General features: G+C 41.5%; 1 protein-coding gene and 1 long non-coding RNA gene across 3 annotated transcripts in view; one reads left to right on the top strand and one right to left on the bottom strand.

Annotated features, from left to right (window-relative positions):
* Positions 1–52: 52 nt before the first annotated feature.
* On the bottom strand, positions 53–6299 carry capsla (calcyphosine-like a). 2 transcript variants are annotated; one of them, XM_015365564.2, is made up of 6 exons: positions 5899–6298; positions 4819–4903; positions 3803–3980; positions 2722–2931; positions 1332–1457; positions 53–242 (listed from the first exon to the last, which is right to left on the bottom strand). In XM_015365564.2, exons 2-5 carry the CDS (start codon positions 4899–4901, stop codon positions 1356–1358), a joined length of 573 nt encoding a protein of 190 aa, XP_015221050.2. In that variant the 5' UTR covers positions 4902–4903; positions 5899–6298; the 3' UTR covers positions 53–242; positions 1332–1355. The 2 variants fall into 2 exon arrangements, with proteins under 2 accessions (XP_015221050.2, XP_015221051.2); XM_015365565.2 differs by lacking the exon at positions 1332–1457 and having other exon boundaries at positions 5899–6299.
* A 356-nt stretch (positions 6300–6655) lies between these two features.
* Positions 6656–14500, top strand: part of LOC107079676 (uncharacterized) — a 102148-nt gene continuing 94303 nt past the window's right edge. The window contains exons 1-2 of the long non-coding RNA XR_001480610.2: positions 6656–6886; positions 7889–8031. This is a non-coding gene — a long non-coding RNA (uncharacterized lncRNA). The remainder of the gene's footprint in view (positions 6887–7888; positions 8032–14500) is intronic.

Raw genomic sequence — 14500 nt, 5'->3', positions numbered from 1 at the left:
ACATGCAAGCGAGTAAACAACACCCAATTATGTCATTTTGAAAAGGACCGAGTTGAAGTTGACAGCTTTATTTAAACCGTTCATATAGCTGCAGGCACTTGTAACAATACAGCACGATCGTAAGAATGCAAGGTGAACAGAACAATGCAAGATGAAAGGGAGGCTGATTAAGCTCACAGTCCCCAGCTGTTCTCCGTAGGTAGGATCAGGTAATCGTGGTTGTCGACGGAGGGCTTAGACACCTGCAACAGAGAGAAAAATGTTAAGTACTCCACTCGTTCTGTCTGCAACGTCAGTAAATGAAAACAAATGGATCCACAGAGCAGCCCTTCAGATCCGTTTGCTGAGGAGATGTGCTAATTATCTTTGCTAGGACGGCTTCCCCGGCCTCTCTCCAAAAGCATTTCAGCAGGAAAACGATATATGATATTAAATGAAGGTGATTGTGAACTCAAATGCAGTGCAGGTTTCATGAAATCCTACATCCCAAGTCCGTCGTCCTTGATTTATACAGTGATGAAGGCTCCCTAACGCAGTTCCTGAAGCGAGGTAATTTTGATAAACTGTCTTCTTCCGACACACATTACAATCCGCCATGTAACTGGAGAGATCAGGGAAAACAAGAAAACTTTGCAAAGAACCGAACTCCGAGCTTTGAATCAAATCGATTCTAACGGCGTCGCCTACCGCGGAGAATTTAAGACGAAATGCACAGCTGGTGTGAATTATTCAATACAATTATTTACCATCTCTTTAACATGCAGCATTTTTTTCCTAACGAAGACTACAACATTCTAACGGGTGCCAACTGGAGCAAGATTCAAATACGTCCCTTAAAATAGAACGGTGTGCAAACATATTGTATCAATTTTAATTTAGATTTTAGTGCATTCATTATTTAAACCACGGGTGGATGCAATTATCTTTGCGCAGTAGTAGATCATTTACTTCTAGGTTTGGATGCATTGCTTCCAGCTTTGGGACTTTTGAATACAAGCCATAAATCTATTTTATGCCTGGGTGCTGTTGTCATTGTTGCTCTGCACATGTTTCTCAACTGACAGCCCAAAGTAGCAGATATGTAAGTATAACGGCACAGTCATGCTTCGGTTTTCCAAAGCGGGCAGACGGGTTTGGGTGCTATTTCACGGAATTGCTTGCACATACACGCAAAGCAGCACCGCACGGCCCTAGGGTGACTAGCGGTGAGCTCAGATACGAGTGGCAACTCGTCAGCATCCAGCGCTGTAAAACAAGACCACTGCAGCATCTGCGCTATATAATCTGAGCAGTAAGGAAAAGGGGAGACGGGGAGAGGAAACTGAAGTCACCATTCCAGCAAAAGGGGGGGCGTTCTACAGCTTCCAGGCGTTTCTCATCATCTCCAGAAAGTAGCTGTCACTGTCGATAGAAGCACTCACTCCGCTGTAGTAATTCGTGAACTCCTCCAGAGTGACCTGCAGGCGGAGACGAGCTCGATCAATTGAAAAACACACCAGTGAGGTATAAACCTCGCACAAAATGCAAAACAGCTCAAGTTGCAGAGAGGGCGTGCAGAAACACAGAACCGCAAAAAAAAAAGGTCAAAGGAGAGGAAGAGAAAGGAAACGGAGGCTGAAAGGACACTGTCACCAGATGCAGAAAGGGCGAGGTTTCAGAGGAATGGGCTGCGTACAATTGCGTTTCGTACAGACGTTCGCGAAGGTTTTGAAAAATGAACAGAACGGAAGAAATCGTTCTCATTCCCCAAACGCATCCATCCGTGAGCTTTAATGAAAACGTGTTTCAAGAAATAAGCGGAAAAGTGGCACGGTGTTGACGCGAACCGCTGTCTTTCAGAAAACCCCGGGTTGGGCTGAGCGTGAGGCGAGCCGGACAGGCCGTCATGCGCCCTTGAGCGTAACCCCGATGGCCACTTCACCCGGGATTAAACTGTTCTGTACCGGCGTGCCATGGACAGAATTTAACTATTGTTTTGGAAAAGACACAAACCGGTTTACAGTTTTCACACAAGCCAGAGGTGCACATAGAAAAAAAAATCTTGAGGTTATCAAGGCTCACAAGGGGACCGTTAGCAAAAAGTATAACAAAGCTGCTTGATAGACTTCCCAGTGTTGAAAGTGAGGACGTGCACCATTTGTGTGTGTTCTGCCCTAAGGCGTCTATTTGGCAACGCGTCATGTCCGTAGCAGTAACGCAACATTCAACAGCAATCAAAACAGAAGCCACAGCTTAGAATCGCACGAGTCGCCGCTTTTATTCAGGTTGCTATTTAATGTACTGTAAATAGCAGCCGTGAGACAATTTGTGTTTTTTTTTTAACCATGAGACTTAAATGCAAATTGAAAGAAATGGCTAATGCAGGGGACATGAACTCTATCCGCTAGAGTCAATGAATGGAGAGCACAGGTCTTTAGACACCTGGAGTTTGTTTCGGGGTTTTCCGTTGTCAGGACGACGCCTCGTCTTTACCTGAGATTCCAGCCCTTAGCCAGAAACCACTAACTCCGGACAGAAGTGAACCCGCCTCAAAACTGCCGGGACAAATGCGTCACAGCAGAAAGAACACACCCGAGGGTCCATCATCCCGCACAAAGCCTCTATCAACCGCCATTTCTATTGGCGTCTACTAAAAGAATAACCGTCTGCAACAAAGAAACCAAGATAAAAATAACTCTGTGAAGAGACGCGGCTCGTACGTCAGTGTCATCCCTGTCATACCTTGCCGTCTTTTTCGTACGGGGAATCAAAACTGTCGAGGAATGCTCTGAACACTTGCTCCTGCGTCCACTGCCCCGTCTTGTACTTGGGGTGGTGGGTCGCATTGTAAACGCTCTGCAGGTCTTCAATGGTCACCACGCCGTCCCCAGTCCTGTCCAGCTTACGAAACGCCTCTGCAATCACCTGTTTTCTGGCGCTGGACATGGGAGGCTGTGGGAGTTAAAAAGATCAATTGCATATGTAGTCGCATCAAATGACACCAGGTTGTTAGATGAGGACAGCTCAGGGGTTCAAACAGCGAAGTCACAGCTTGCCATTCTGGGCCAGCTCCTAGCTTAACCCAAGAAAAATAATTTATCTTCTGCTAAAGCCAAAAAGGATTTTACACATACAGCTGCATTCACAACGCTTTCGAAACAATAGCTTAGTATGTGCAAAGCTCTGGAAACAATTTGTGGAACCCAGTTGGTTATTCAAAGTTATTACATAATCACCCAAAGTTATTATGTACTTATGATCCATTGGGACCCCTCAAGGTTATAGAGGTGTAATTACTTTATCTAATTCCAGTTTATAACTGCACAATTATAGGCACCTTATGGCTTGAACCTTTAATATTTAATTACATTTAGTGCTTCAGATTTGGAAAGAATTTCATGTAACATAACTTATTTCTAGAGAGATGCTTGTTTAATTCTCAAAGCCAAATGCAGAATCTTTCTGTTCTAACATTAGTCAGTCAGTTATTAATTAAGGTATTTTACTTACCTTTTGAAGCAACCTTAAGTTACACATAATAAAACGTGTTAGTACCGCACATGCAGAACCTATCCTAATCTTTACAAACATTTTGCATCTGGCATACCTATGCCATAAAAGCAGGGATTGGCTCTTAAAAATATTTTTACTCCTGAATTTTACCTGGGTAAAAAATTGACTTATGACAGTAAATCAGATACCCATTTACTGTATATTAGAGTCACTGGAGAGAAGCACCAAGATCATTACAATGGGATTTGAACCCATGACCCACAGGTGAAAGGTCATCACATAAAAACCAGTGGCTTGTCTTGCCACCCACCCTGAGAGCTTGGAGAAACTCGTCAAAGTCAATGGTCCCGCCACCATCCTTGTCTATGAGGCTGAAGATCTTGAGGGCCTCCTCCTTGTCCATGTTCACCCCATACTCGTGCAGCCCTTTCAGGAACTCCTTGAAATCCAGCGTTCTGCTGCCATCGTCATCCATGATGCGGAAGGTCCTGAAATGAGGACGTAGATGCCTAACGACTGCCTGCTCTTGTTCCACCAAAACGGTCTGGTTGTCTACAACCAGTCTTCCCTTTAATCGATCCATCCATTTTCTGAACGCTTCTTCCACTTCAGGGGTTGCTAGGCAGCCAGAGTCTATCCCAGCAAACACTGAGTGCAAAGCAGGGTCCTGCCTGGGCAGGACACCAGTCCTTCGCAGACACACCCACTCACACCAGGGCCAGTTTTCCCAGAAGCCCATAAGCCTACCGGCGTGTCTTTGGACTGTGGGAGGCAACCCAGATGAATACAGAGAGAACATGCAAACTCCACACAGATAGTGGCCTGGGAACTGAACCCAAGTCCCCTGCACTGCAAAGCATCAACCACTGTGCTATCGTGCCACCTTCTTACAAGTCTGATTGCAATGTTTAGGCTTGGAAATATTTCAACTTCATACATCCTTTATACACTGTTCTTTATTTACAGTAAGATAAGTATAGCTTTTAAGTAGTGGTAACTAACTACATTAGGTTATTCCATAATATTAATTTATTTTCAACTTGCAGAACACAACTGAAGACATTTTCTGCCCTAGTCTTATTCAGAAGTCAGACTGTGAGCAGTATTGGGGTTTAAGCCCAGTATTAGAGGGGTTGTAGGGTGTTACAGTCAATCAAGTAGGCTGGAGTTTAACTTCTACTGTTTTTGCTGGGAATGAGCTGCAATAACCCCAGTACTTTAACCCGTGTTAGCAAAAAAAGCCTACAGATTCAATGTCTACAAACACAAATCACTGAACCTTTTTGTTTGTTTAATTTACTGTATTACAGATGTCGCTGAACTTGCCTTCCTAAGCCCTTTATCCCCGCAGAGCCCTTGGCCAGACACTGCAATCGGAGCTTCTCAATAGGGTCCGTGGACTGGGCCATTTCTGGGGCAGGTCGCGCGGTTCCGGCCATCGCGACGTCATGAGGTACCGGCACAGCAGAAACACGTGCCGGCGCGCAGAGAGAGAGAGAGAGCACAAAGGATTAGTCACAGACGCGCTTTCGACTGTTCAAGAAACTTTCCATCGTTTAGAAGCCCGCGTACTCTTTCAGAAGACATAGATTACCCGTTTGCCTGCATGGAAATAAACAAGTTTCAATCATTACAAGAAGAAATGCTGTTTGCCAGCAAAACACGTGAAGAAAATAACAACATGTATTATCTGTCTTTTTGAAAACTGTATTTCTTTATCATTACTGGTGGTCCACTGCCATCATAGTGTTTTTTTTTTAAATTTCCATTCTGTTGCTGCTCTTTAATTTTAATGTTTATAAATCCCGTAAATTCCGTTTGTGAACGCCTATCTTAGATCGTGTCGGCGTCAGGTCAGATTCGTTATGGACACCACACGCCGACTGTACATAGCAACTGCCGCAGTTAACTAAATAAAAACGATTCCCTCATGACCGTGTTCTTTCCAAACGACATCAAGCGCCTGTTCTAAAATCAGATTAAATGTACAGTTGTTATTAATAGCTATTTTTAAAGAAATGCTATTAGCACGAACTTAAACACCCTCATACGAATACGAACACAATTACAGTAGTTCGAATTCTGCAGCACAGCACCCGAGGAAGTTACACTTCATTGCACCACCAAAAACTAAAACCTTACAAATGAAATATTAAACATTTAAGTTCTTAAAATGTTTAGCACATATTTTATTGTCTGTGGATATTTAAGCTACACATAAAATATGTTATGTACACAAATGCGTACAAACACACAGTTTATGTAGAAGATTTGTAAATAAAACAACCTGATAACATCGTGTAAATTATTAAACAAACTAAATATGTTGCTTTTAGTTTAAATCACGCAAGATGTACCAAGTAAGTTCTGTTTAATAAAAGATCTGATTTTATATTTGCACCTTACCGTTTCTAATCTTTTCACTCCTTTGTCTTGTTAAAGGTGTGCTTCACCTGTCTTGTAGTTCAGCCCTCGAGTTAGTGCACCTGGTCGCCTTGGCAACAACTGTACTTTCCTACTTCCAGGTTAGACCCATTTTCTCTTTTCCACCGCAGACAGAAAAAAATGAGATGGTGTTCTTAGTAACGTAACAGTGCTGCGGTCCTGGGTTCAATTCCAGCGCTGTGGGTCTATCTGTGTGATGTGTATGTTCTCCCTGTGTTCTCTCACAGTCCAAACTTACTGGTAGGTTAATTGGCTTCTGGGGAAATTTGCACTGGGGTGAGTGTGTGACTGGCGTCCCAGCCAGAGTGTACCCCGCCTTGCGCCCGTTGCTTGCCGGGATAGACTCCGTCTCCCCCACGTCCCTGAATTGGAAGAAGCGGTAAGAAAATGAAATACTGTTGCTTGGTAAGGAAACATTACATAAATGTTGCAGAAAGGCGGGTGGTGTGACCAAACCAAACGATTTGAGGGCTCCTTTATTTACCACGTTACTGAACATGACTCGTAATGCTTGCGAGGCTTTTGTTTTGGGAAAACATACATTGTTATATCTTCTAATGTCGTTCTCCAACCAGTAAGTTCATTCAAACGTCCAATGCATGAGGATTTGGTGGTCAAAATGTTATTTTCACACCTGAGTGAATCTGAAAGTAGAAGCTGTGGACGTTTGAAACGGTTTAATATTTAACTGGTGTGCATAGATTTGTAGTGACGAGCGCAAAGGTTACTTTTCCAGCTCTCTTTGGTACCACTAGAAGTTGCTTTATTCCGTAGACGCCTATAAATGGATTAAGATCATGTAACATTGTATAACCCGTTCAGATGTTGCAGCAACAACAGGAAACAGGCGTAAAACGCAGAAAGAAAAATAATTTGTGACGCAGAAAAAAAGTTACAGAAGACGAAGAACTAAAACAGCAACACGTTTCACCAGGCCCTTACCACTAAGGTGAAATCAAATGTTAAAAAAATAAATAATAACCTTAAACGTGCAAGATTTTTGTTTTTCAAAAACTCCTGGATGTCACATGGTATTGTAGGAACTAAATAACTTTCTAATGATTAAACACTTCATTAATGTGTTTATCGTTCTGTGTAAAAAAAAAGTTTGGGTACACAACTTTAAACATCTGTTTTAAAAGCTTATATGTAGCAGCTTTATGGCAAAATCTGAAAACACCTGGTTCTAGTAATATTGGATATTTATTGCTTTTCTGTTTCTTGCGAGCATGAAGTGCTCTCTGGAGCTCTTTGTAACGCCATTTGTTACAGACGAGCTGAGGAAATCCGTTCTGTTGCCATAAAGTGCTTTTTCAGCCCAAAAAGCCTTATGAAATTAGCAAACCGGGGATGCGACTTAAGAGAATCGCAGAGAAAAAGCGAACGGCTCATATTATTGATCTGTTTTAAAAAAGAAGGGGGTGTCCTAACCTTAACGGTGCTGTAGCTCTATGGAAGTAAATATATATTAATTGACGTATTTGCTTTCACAGTCCATTTAGCTTTGAAGAAGAAGCAAAATTAAGCTGTTTTGCCTTTTGTGCAGTGTACTTTTGCGGCATTCCAAGCACCCGGTTTGATCAAATTCACCATGTTTTGCGAGTACTTAGAGAAAACACGGTACTTGTTTGGTTGTACTGTATTTGATCACATGTTATAGGTTTATTCCATGCTGAAAAGAGAAAAAGTGAGCACACCTGAAGAAGGCTCCACGGCCGAAACGTTGCGTTTTCTTTCTTCTCTTTTCAGCATGGAATAAACCTCTTGTTCCTTTGCAGCCTACGCATGCTGACGCAGCTCCCCACCTGAACTACTTTGATCACATGTGACGTTTTCAATGAACAAAGCAACGGATAATTTGGGATAATATTTGGTGCAAAGAGTTTTGTTTTATTGAGCCAAAAAACAGGCACCCTTCGTAGATTTAAGCCGTGTCTTTCGTCTGCTCTAGGCACTCGATACAATGGAACTCAAACGCCTGCGGGGTTCAGAGTTCAGTCTGATTTCTTCCCACGGAAGATGCGAGAAAGCTCATTTCTCCCTGGCTGCACTAGACCTCTGGGAGACGGGCCCTCCTCGGCATGGGAGGAGACAGTGAGTTTTGGTCTACTCTTAATCTCAGACACGCGTCTTTTTCCCCCGTCTCCTTAATCTCGTTATCTCGTTCATCCAATATCTTCCTGCTTTTTTATTTCAAAGTGGGGGATTGGGTAGCTGTGTGCACAGATAGTTGTTCAGTCCTTTCTGGATAGGCAGTGCCTTTCTGTGACATTGATCAGACAGTTTTGTTCTTTTAGGTTATTGGGCACAGATAAAATGATGCCCAATCTTCAAAACGTCCTAGGTGCATGATGTAGTTCAGGCCATTGCAAACTCTAGGCCATTACATAGTTTTAAACATGACCAATAACATATGACAACCTGCAATAACATGTGAAGCATAAGGTTTTGTAGCTTGAAAAGCAGGATCACCCAATGATTTACTATCCAAATTCTTTTTTTTCTGTAGTGAAGTGAGGTTCCCTCTCACTGTGCGGTTCCCATCCTTTTTCGGTTTATGGTAAAGAGAGAATCTTGGGGGTGAAAGAGAGCGAAAATGGGCTTTGGTCACAGTGCTATCAAGCAGTTCTGTATCCTGTTTTTACTAGACCCAGAAACTGGGCCCTCACTTGGTAGGTCCGACACTAAAGCCTTGTGAATGTTGATGTGGCAGAGACGGACAATCTGTTCTGTAGAAGATGGATGGGCTTGTTTTATTGAAGGAAATGGGTATGAGGATCTGGGTGTGATCTCATGCGTATTAAATCATAATGACTGCAGTGCTGGCTCTACACAGCCCAAAGACTAGCTTTGAACATTGCCCTGCTGAGTAAGGGTAAATAAAGGCGGTAATTGGGCTAGTCGTTTTGGAAATGCTAAGTGCCCTTTGTAATACTTTGATTTATTGGGTAAGCAATGCAAGAGCCTTCTATAAAATAAATGGTGTTAATTGGTCACACATGCAAAAGCATATTAATATGCAGCCAGAATGAGGGATGCACCGAAATGATTGATTGATTGTTTGCAGGTGCTATCTTCAACCTCATCACCGCTGAGGGGAGATGTTCATCTTCTGATGCGTCCTCAGTGCACCGGTTTAGAGCACATCCAAAATATGTGCTAGAAAAGTGAAGCAAAATTTGCTCATATACCACACAGGCCAGAAATGATATCTTGAATTAAAGGGTATCTTTAACATAGAGACTTGTTTTGCCTCATATCAAACAGATGTGTGTAGAGAAATATTTTTTTTGTACTTAGGGATTTTTGTAAAGAAGCAGTATGTAAATGAAACGTTTTTGCCATTCGTGCTTAAAAAATTGGTTTTTTTTTAAGATGACGTTGGAGAAATGGTGTGTTTTACAATCCAGCAGGAATTTTAAAAGAGGACGGCCTGTGCTTATTGCAGGTTTTATCTTCCTTGTTCTGAACGAGGTACTGGTACTTTAATTACCCGCTAATTCCAACCTTGTCCTCTCACCATTGCAGAAGACGGGTGGCGGGTCTGACTGGTGCTAAAAAATGTTGCACAATCACTGCATTGGAAACCTCTGATTCCCTCCCCTGGCATCCTGTCCTGTCTTGACTTTATGCACATGGAGCTCCCTGTCTCTCAGATCCATGGGGCTGGGGACAGGACACTAGAGACTTGGAGTGCTGCCGCTGGTGAGGTCAGATCCTTACTGCACGGTCCTCCAACCACAGCTGTCTGATCCTATTTTAACAGGCCTCCTTTTGGAGTTTGGGGGAGAATCTTGAAACATTAGTTTGTTTCTTTATTTGCTCTGTTTTTGAAAAATGTACAAATCAGTTGCATTGTTTGTAAATAAAAATAACAAGATATCTGAAGTAACCAATTGACTCAGACTAGACCATAAAACTTTCCCTGCTCCTGGTTTTGCACCACAGCCTGGGGTTCCAGAATTATCTCAAGAGGTCTTGAATTTCTCACCTTGCTCACAAAGGTCCCCCCCGAATGGAGCTCAAAGTTGCACGACTGCAGGCAATTAAACTGTGGGTTGATTTAGTTCAGAAGACCCAGGCATGGCCTTTGCTTATCAGGCATGCTCAGCAGACCTTTTACATTACAGCATAAATGTTTCCAGGACAGGAGCTATAACTGAATAGTTGAGAGCATATTTTCAGCAGTTTTGAACATTAAACACAGGAAATTAACTAATTTGGTCATACACTCCTGCATACCACATCTCCTGCTCAGATAACACAATATGTGGGACCAGTGCCACCCACCAGAGTAGGGGACCCCTGAAAGAGCGGTGCATGATATCAGGGTTATCCGACTTAATCATTAAAGATCTTCTCTTACTCCCATGTTAATTGCAGCCATCTGCACTATACATTCTCATTTTGTATTTGTATGGCTTACTGTATAGCAAAAGTCTGCACTCATTCGTATGATTCAGTAAATCTTCATTCACTGGTTCCATTTGAGTTCTTGCAACATGAGACAATGAACACCTCAGCTGCCAGAGCCATTGTCTTGCAGCATTGTGTCTTATACATATATATTTTACAATCAGACATGCATTTTTAACACGAAACTAGAAATCATGTAACTTGAACACTTTCATTTGTTTTCATTTTCTATATCTTCTTTGTGGGTGGTTTATTGTGCCTTATTATTGTATTTACTTTGAAGTTTGTTTCTTCTTTTGTACTTTTACAAGAAAAATGAAAGTAATTTTGCCCCATTAGGCCCGTCCGTTAAAATCGTGTAACATCAGACTTCTGAAGAGTTTTAGATAATCATACCTATAAAAGTTCACATGGTAATGCTGATGGGTTCTGGATCTTTTTAATTTTTTCATGCATCTAAAATATGTCTGAAACGTATTTCTTCCTTATCCTACTAATATAAAAACAACAGTAGAACTTTTGCTTGGACAAAGACATAGCATGGTATGAAAATGAGAAACGTTAATCATATTCTCTGATAGAATGTCATCGCTCAGCGATTGCATCAACACATGAGTACCATATTGCAGTTTTAAAGTGATCTGGTAACACTTAAAATCTGTTTTTCTGAGAAGACTAAGACTTAGATCTCTGAATTAGTGGAATACGTTTGAAAAACTAGGAGTGCATGAAAAATGTTTAGTTATTTCTAAAATGTCCCCATAACAAGCTTTCCCTAGTTCATCAAAGGGGATTAGTCGTCTTGTCTGGAGCGACATTAGAGAACCTTGCTGAATTAAATCACTCTCGTCTGTGTATTTACACTGCCAAAGCTAATGAGCCCAATTAGATGGGGATGCCAGAGAAAAAATCCTGATAGTGTATATCAAATAGAATAATAAATTAATATCAAGACCAGATTGTAAAAAGGATAGGGTACCTTTTTAAAAGACATCAGGAGACCAAAGCAATGCTTCTAAAATGAAACAAACCAAAAAAAAAGGAACTTAACTAGTCCTGCCTAAAACTCAGTTATTTTTGTCCTGGTTTTAAATGCATTGCATGTGTTTTGCAAAATCCCACGTTCGCTTTCGAATACATTTTAAAAAGGGATCCAGCGTATATGATCGCGTTCTGTAGCATGGTGCCCGTGGCTGGTGCAAGATCATCAGGGAGCGGGGGATGTGTTTATTTTCCAGTCTCGGCAGTGTCTCAATTTTGTCAGATATTAATTTTAACGGTCCCACCTTGGGACCAGCAAGAATCCGTTTCCACTGGGGTTTGCTTGACCCCCTCAGACATGAAAGAAGGGTGAAAGGGCAGCCCCTGTTGGGGTGGAGAGGTGAATGATGGAAAGAAAAGAAACAAATGGAAAATACAAGGCCATCTTGCATGTTGCATGGTGTGTGGACTGTGAAGAGATTACAGTCTGTCACTCTCAGAGGCAGCAACACAGTTAAGTCTCCATTGGAGCTAGTATGTAATCCTGCTGTCAAACTGTCCTTTATTTATAGCCTTCCAAACACATGCTGTCTGCATGGTACACTGACTATCTCGCCTTGTTTATTACGAGAAACTACTTTTTCTGTATTCAAACGTATGATCAGAAACATGCATATTCCTGGGAAGTATCCTAGAAATTTGGACCCTATCCTGGAAACACAGGTTGCAAAGTAGCACTGCATTATGGATGACATTCCAGTCATGCACTAATGCAAAGAAAAATCTTTAACACATGGTTTTGCACATTTTAAGGCTAAATGCAGTATGTGAGGATGTTCTATGCTTTAAAAGCTACTAGGCCTGAAAGGCAAATCTTTCTTTAATTTAGCTAGATCTGTGCATAGTATGTTCAGCACAATCCCCTAGGTCTGCAACTAGTTACTACCCATCAATTGTTCCTGAAAAAAGAGCATGAAGACAGTTTTAATGTAGTTTAACATGCTTGTCTTGTAAAAAACCCCAACAACAAGTCACTGTGTCTTTCTGATGTTTTCCAGTTCTGACTCATTAACTAAACTAGCCATTTATTTTACCTGACTTTTAAATTTAAATTGCTGAAAATGTCAGTGACAACAATAGGAAATAGTGTTTCTTAGGGAAGTAATTATCTGAGTGGGGAAAAAAAGGCCTTAGTGAAAGAAAAGTAAAATCTACTCTTAAGCCACTAGAAAAAAAACATTAAATTGTACTTTGAGAAACCCCAGACTCCCTGCAGGATAAAGTAGCTTGCCCCCTGTAACACCATCACTGCACTGTGCTAAGTGTTTATACTATGGGGTGAGAACTGCAGAAACCTCAGATCCACAGGTCTGCGAAAGATACAAATTACTGGGGCAGAGCCATTCCTGTTGGGGGAAAAAAGCACCTCCATGTCTGTCTTTATTTGCCATGAGATCATACACCTTTGTGGAAGTTCCAGTTTGCCAATTTTAAATGTAAAGAGCTCTTCATGGTTATACTGGGGGGAGACCCAATTGGTTTGCATTGGCTCACATTCACATCTGGCTTCTTCTCTCTGTGGCTTTACTGTTTTTTATAAGCCTGATCTATTTTAATTAGGCTGGACTTGGGTTTAGACTTCAGTTTTGTGTTACCTGAGGTCTGAGATCCTGGTCATTCTGTCAGCTCTATATGTTGGGCAAGAAGCGGGTTTTAATCTTCTCTTCTTCTGTAATTGGTTGTGATTTTTGGGTTCACCCCATTGCACCTCTCTCCCTCTCCAGACCCATCTCTCACACTTACAGCCCCTCAGACACCACAGTCACTGTCACTGTCTGGTGACCCCGAAGTACTGAGAGAAAGTGGGAACAGCTCTGTAAAAAGAAGGAGCTAGCAAGAAAATCTGACTCTGTAATGCTACAAAATCTATCTACAAGAGGGCTTCATGAAGATGCACCTGACACAACTTGTCCAGCCTGTTCCTCTCTCCCCTTGAAGCACGATTTGCATACTCACTTGCTATGGACCCTTGACCACTGACTCTAAAGAATCACTCCTCTAAGGGGCAGATTTGAGAATGCCAGCATCATACTTGCAGAATGGGAGACTGGAAGTATATGAGATCAATCTGATTTGTAATACTGCAGTCATATTTAGCTGATTTGGAGCTGTGATAAAAGAGCAGGGAGTTAAGTCATTATTTTTGATCTGTGTAAATGTGAACTATAGCCAGCAGTCCAGTTTGGCTCTGCACTAAAGCAGGCACATTTATTTCTTCTTTGATGGACTGCACTGGAATGTAATCTGTATTGGAATGTAAGCCGGGGATTTTAAAGTCTTATTGTCCCACGGTTTAATTCTTTAAATCTTACCTCTCAAATGTATTCACTTGAGGAAACAATCTCACAAGGAATAGTTTCACAGAGATGTACTGTTTGTCTAGGTGTCCTGAAAAAACACAAAACTCACTGTGTTTTAAGAGCTCCTTTCTTATCAATTTTAAGAAAACTTACAGTTAACTAGTCTATCTTTTAAATAAGAATACCATCTAAAAATATTGTATTTTTTATTTGACATTATTCATAAAGTTTTTTTCCAGGTATAAATGTGTCATGAAACCGTATTTATGCTATGTTCAAAACTTGCAGACTTTTTGTAGAATTTACCAAAGGTGTTTACATAGAAACAGTTATGTGACAGAAGTGAATTGTCAAACACTAGATGCATAATTCCATGTTAGTGGGGTTTTTTTTTGGTTCAGTGCAAAGAAAAAACTTGCTTAAAGTCAATCAAAATGTAAGCTATCTTAATTCAACAGAGAGACTGAAATAAGGTATAGAGAGCATACCTGTAGTTTTTAGTACTGTATGTAGTCTCTCTCTACTCTGTTGTACAAAGTATTACAATATTAAAATAAAAGAAAATAGGTTTTTGCTAAGGTGGCACGGTTAGCAAATATAAATATACGATCAGGTGGCAGTGGTGAGCACCGAGGCTCTGGGGTCAGTTCCAGACCTGGCTTCCAAGAGTGTGATTTTTGTGTGTTCTCCCCGTGTTCACATGAGTTTCCTCCAGGTGCTCTGGTTTCTCCCACAGTCCAGAGACATGCTGGTAGATTCATTGACGTCTCAGGAAATTGGCCCTGGTGTGAGTGTGTTTGTGCCTG

The sequence above is a fragment of the Lepisosteus oculatus genome, chromosome 29 (assembly GCF_040954835.1).
Source record: "Lepisosteus oculatus isolate fLepOcu1 chromosome 29, fLepOcu1.hap2, whole genome shotgun sequence".
NCBI lineage: Eukaryota > Metazoa > Chordata > Actinopteri > Semionotiformes > Lepisosteidae > Lepisosteus > Lepisosteus oculatus.
This window is presented reverse-complemented; position numbering and strand designations above follow the sequence as displayed.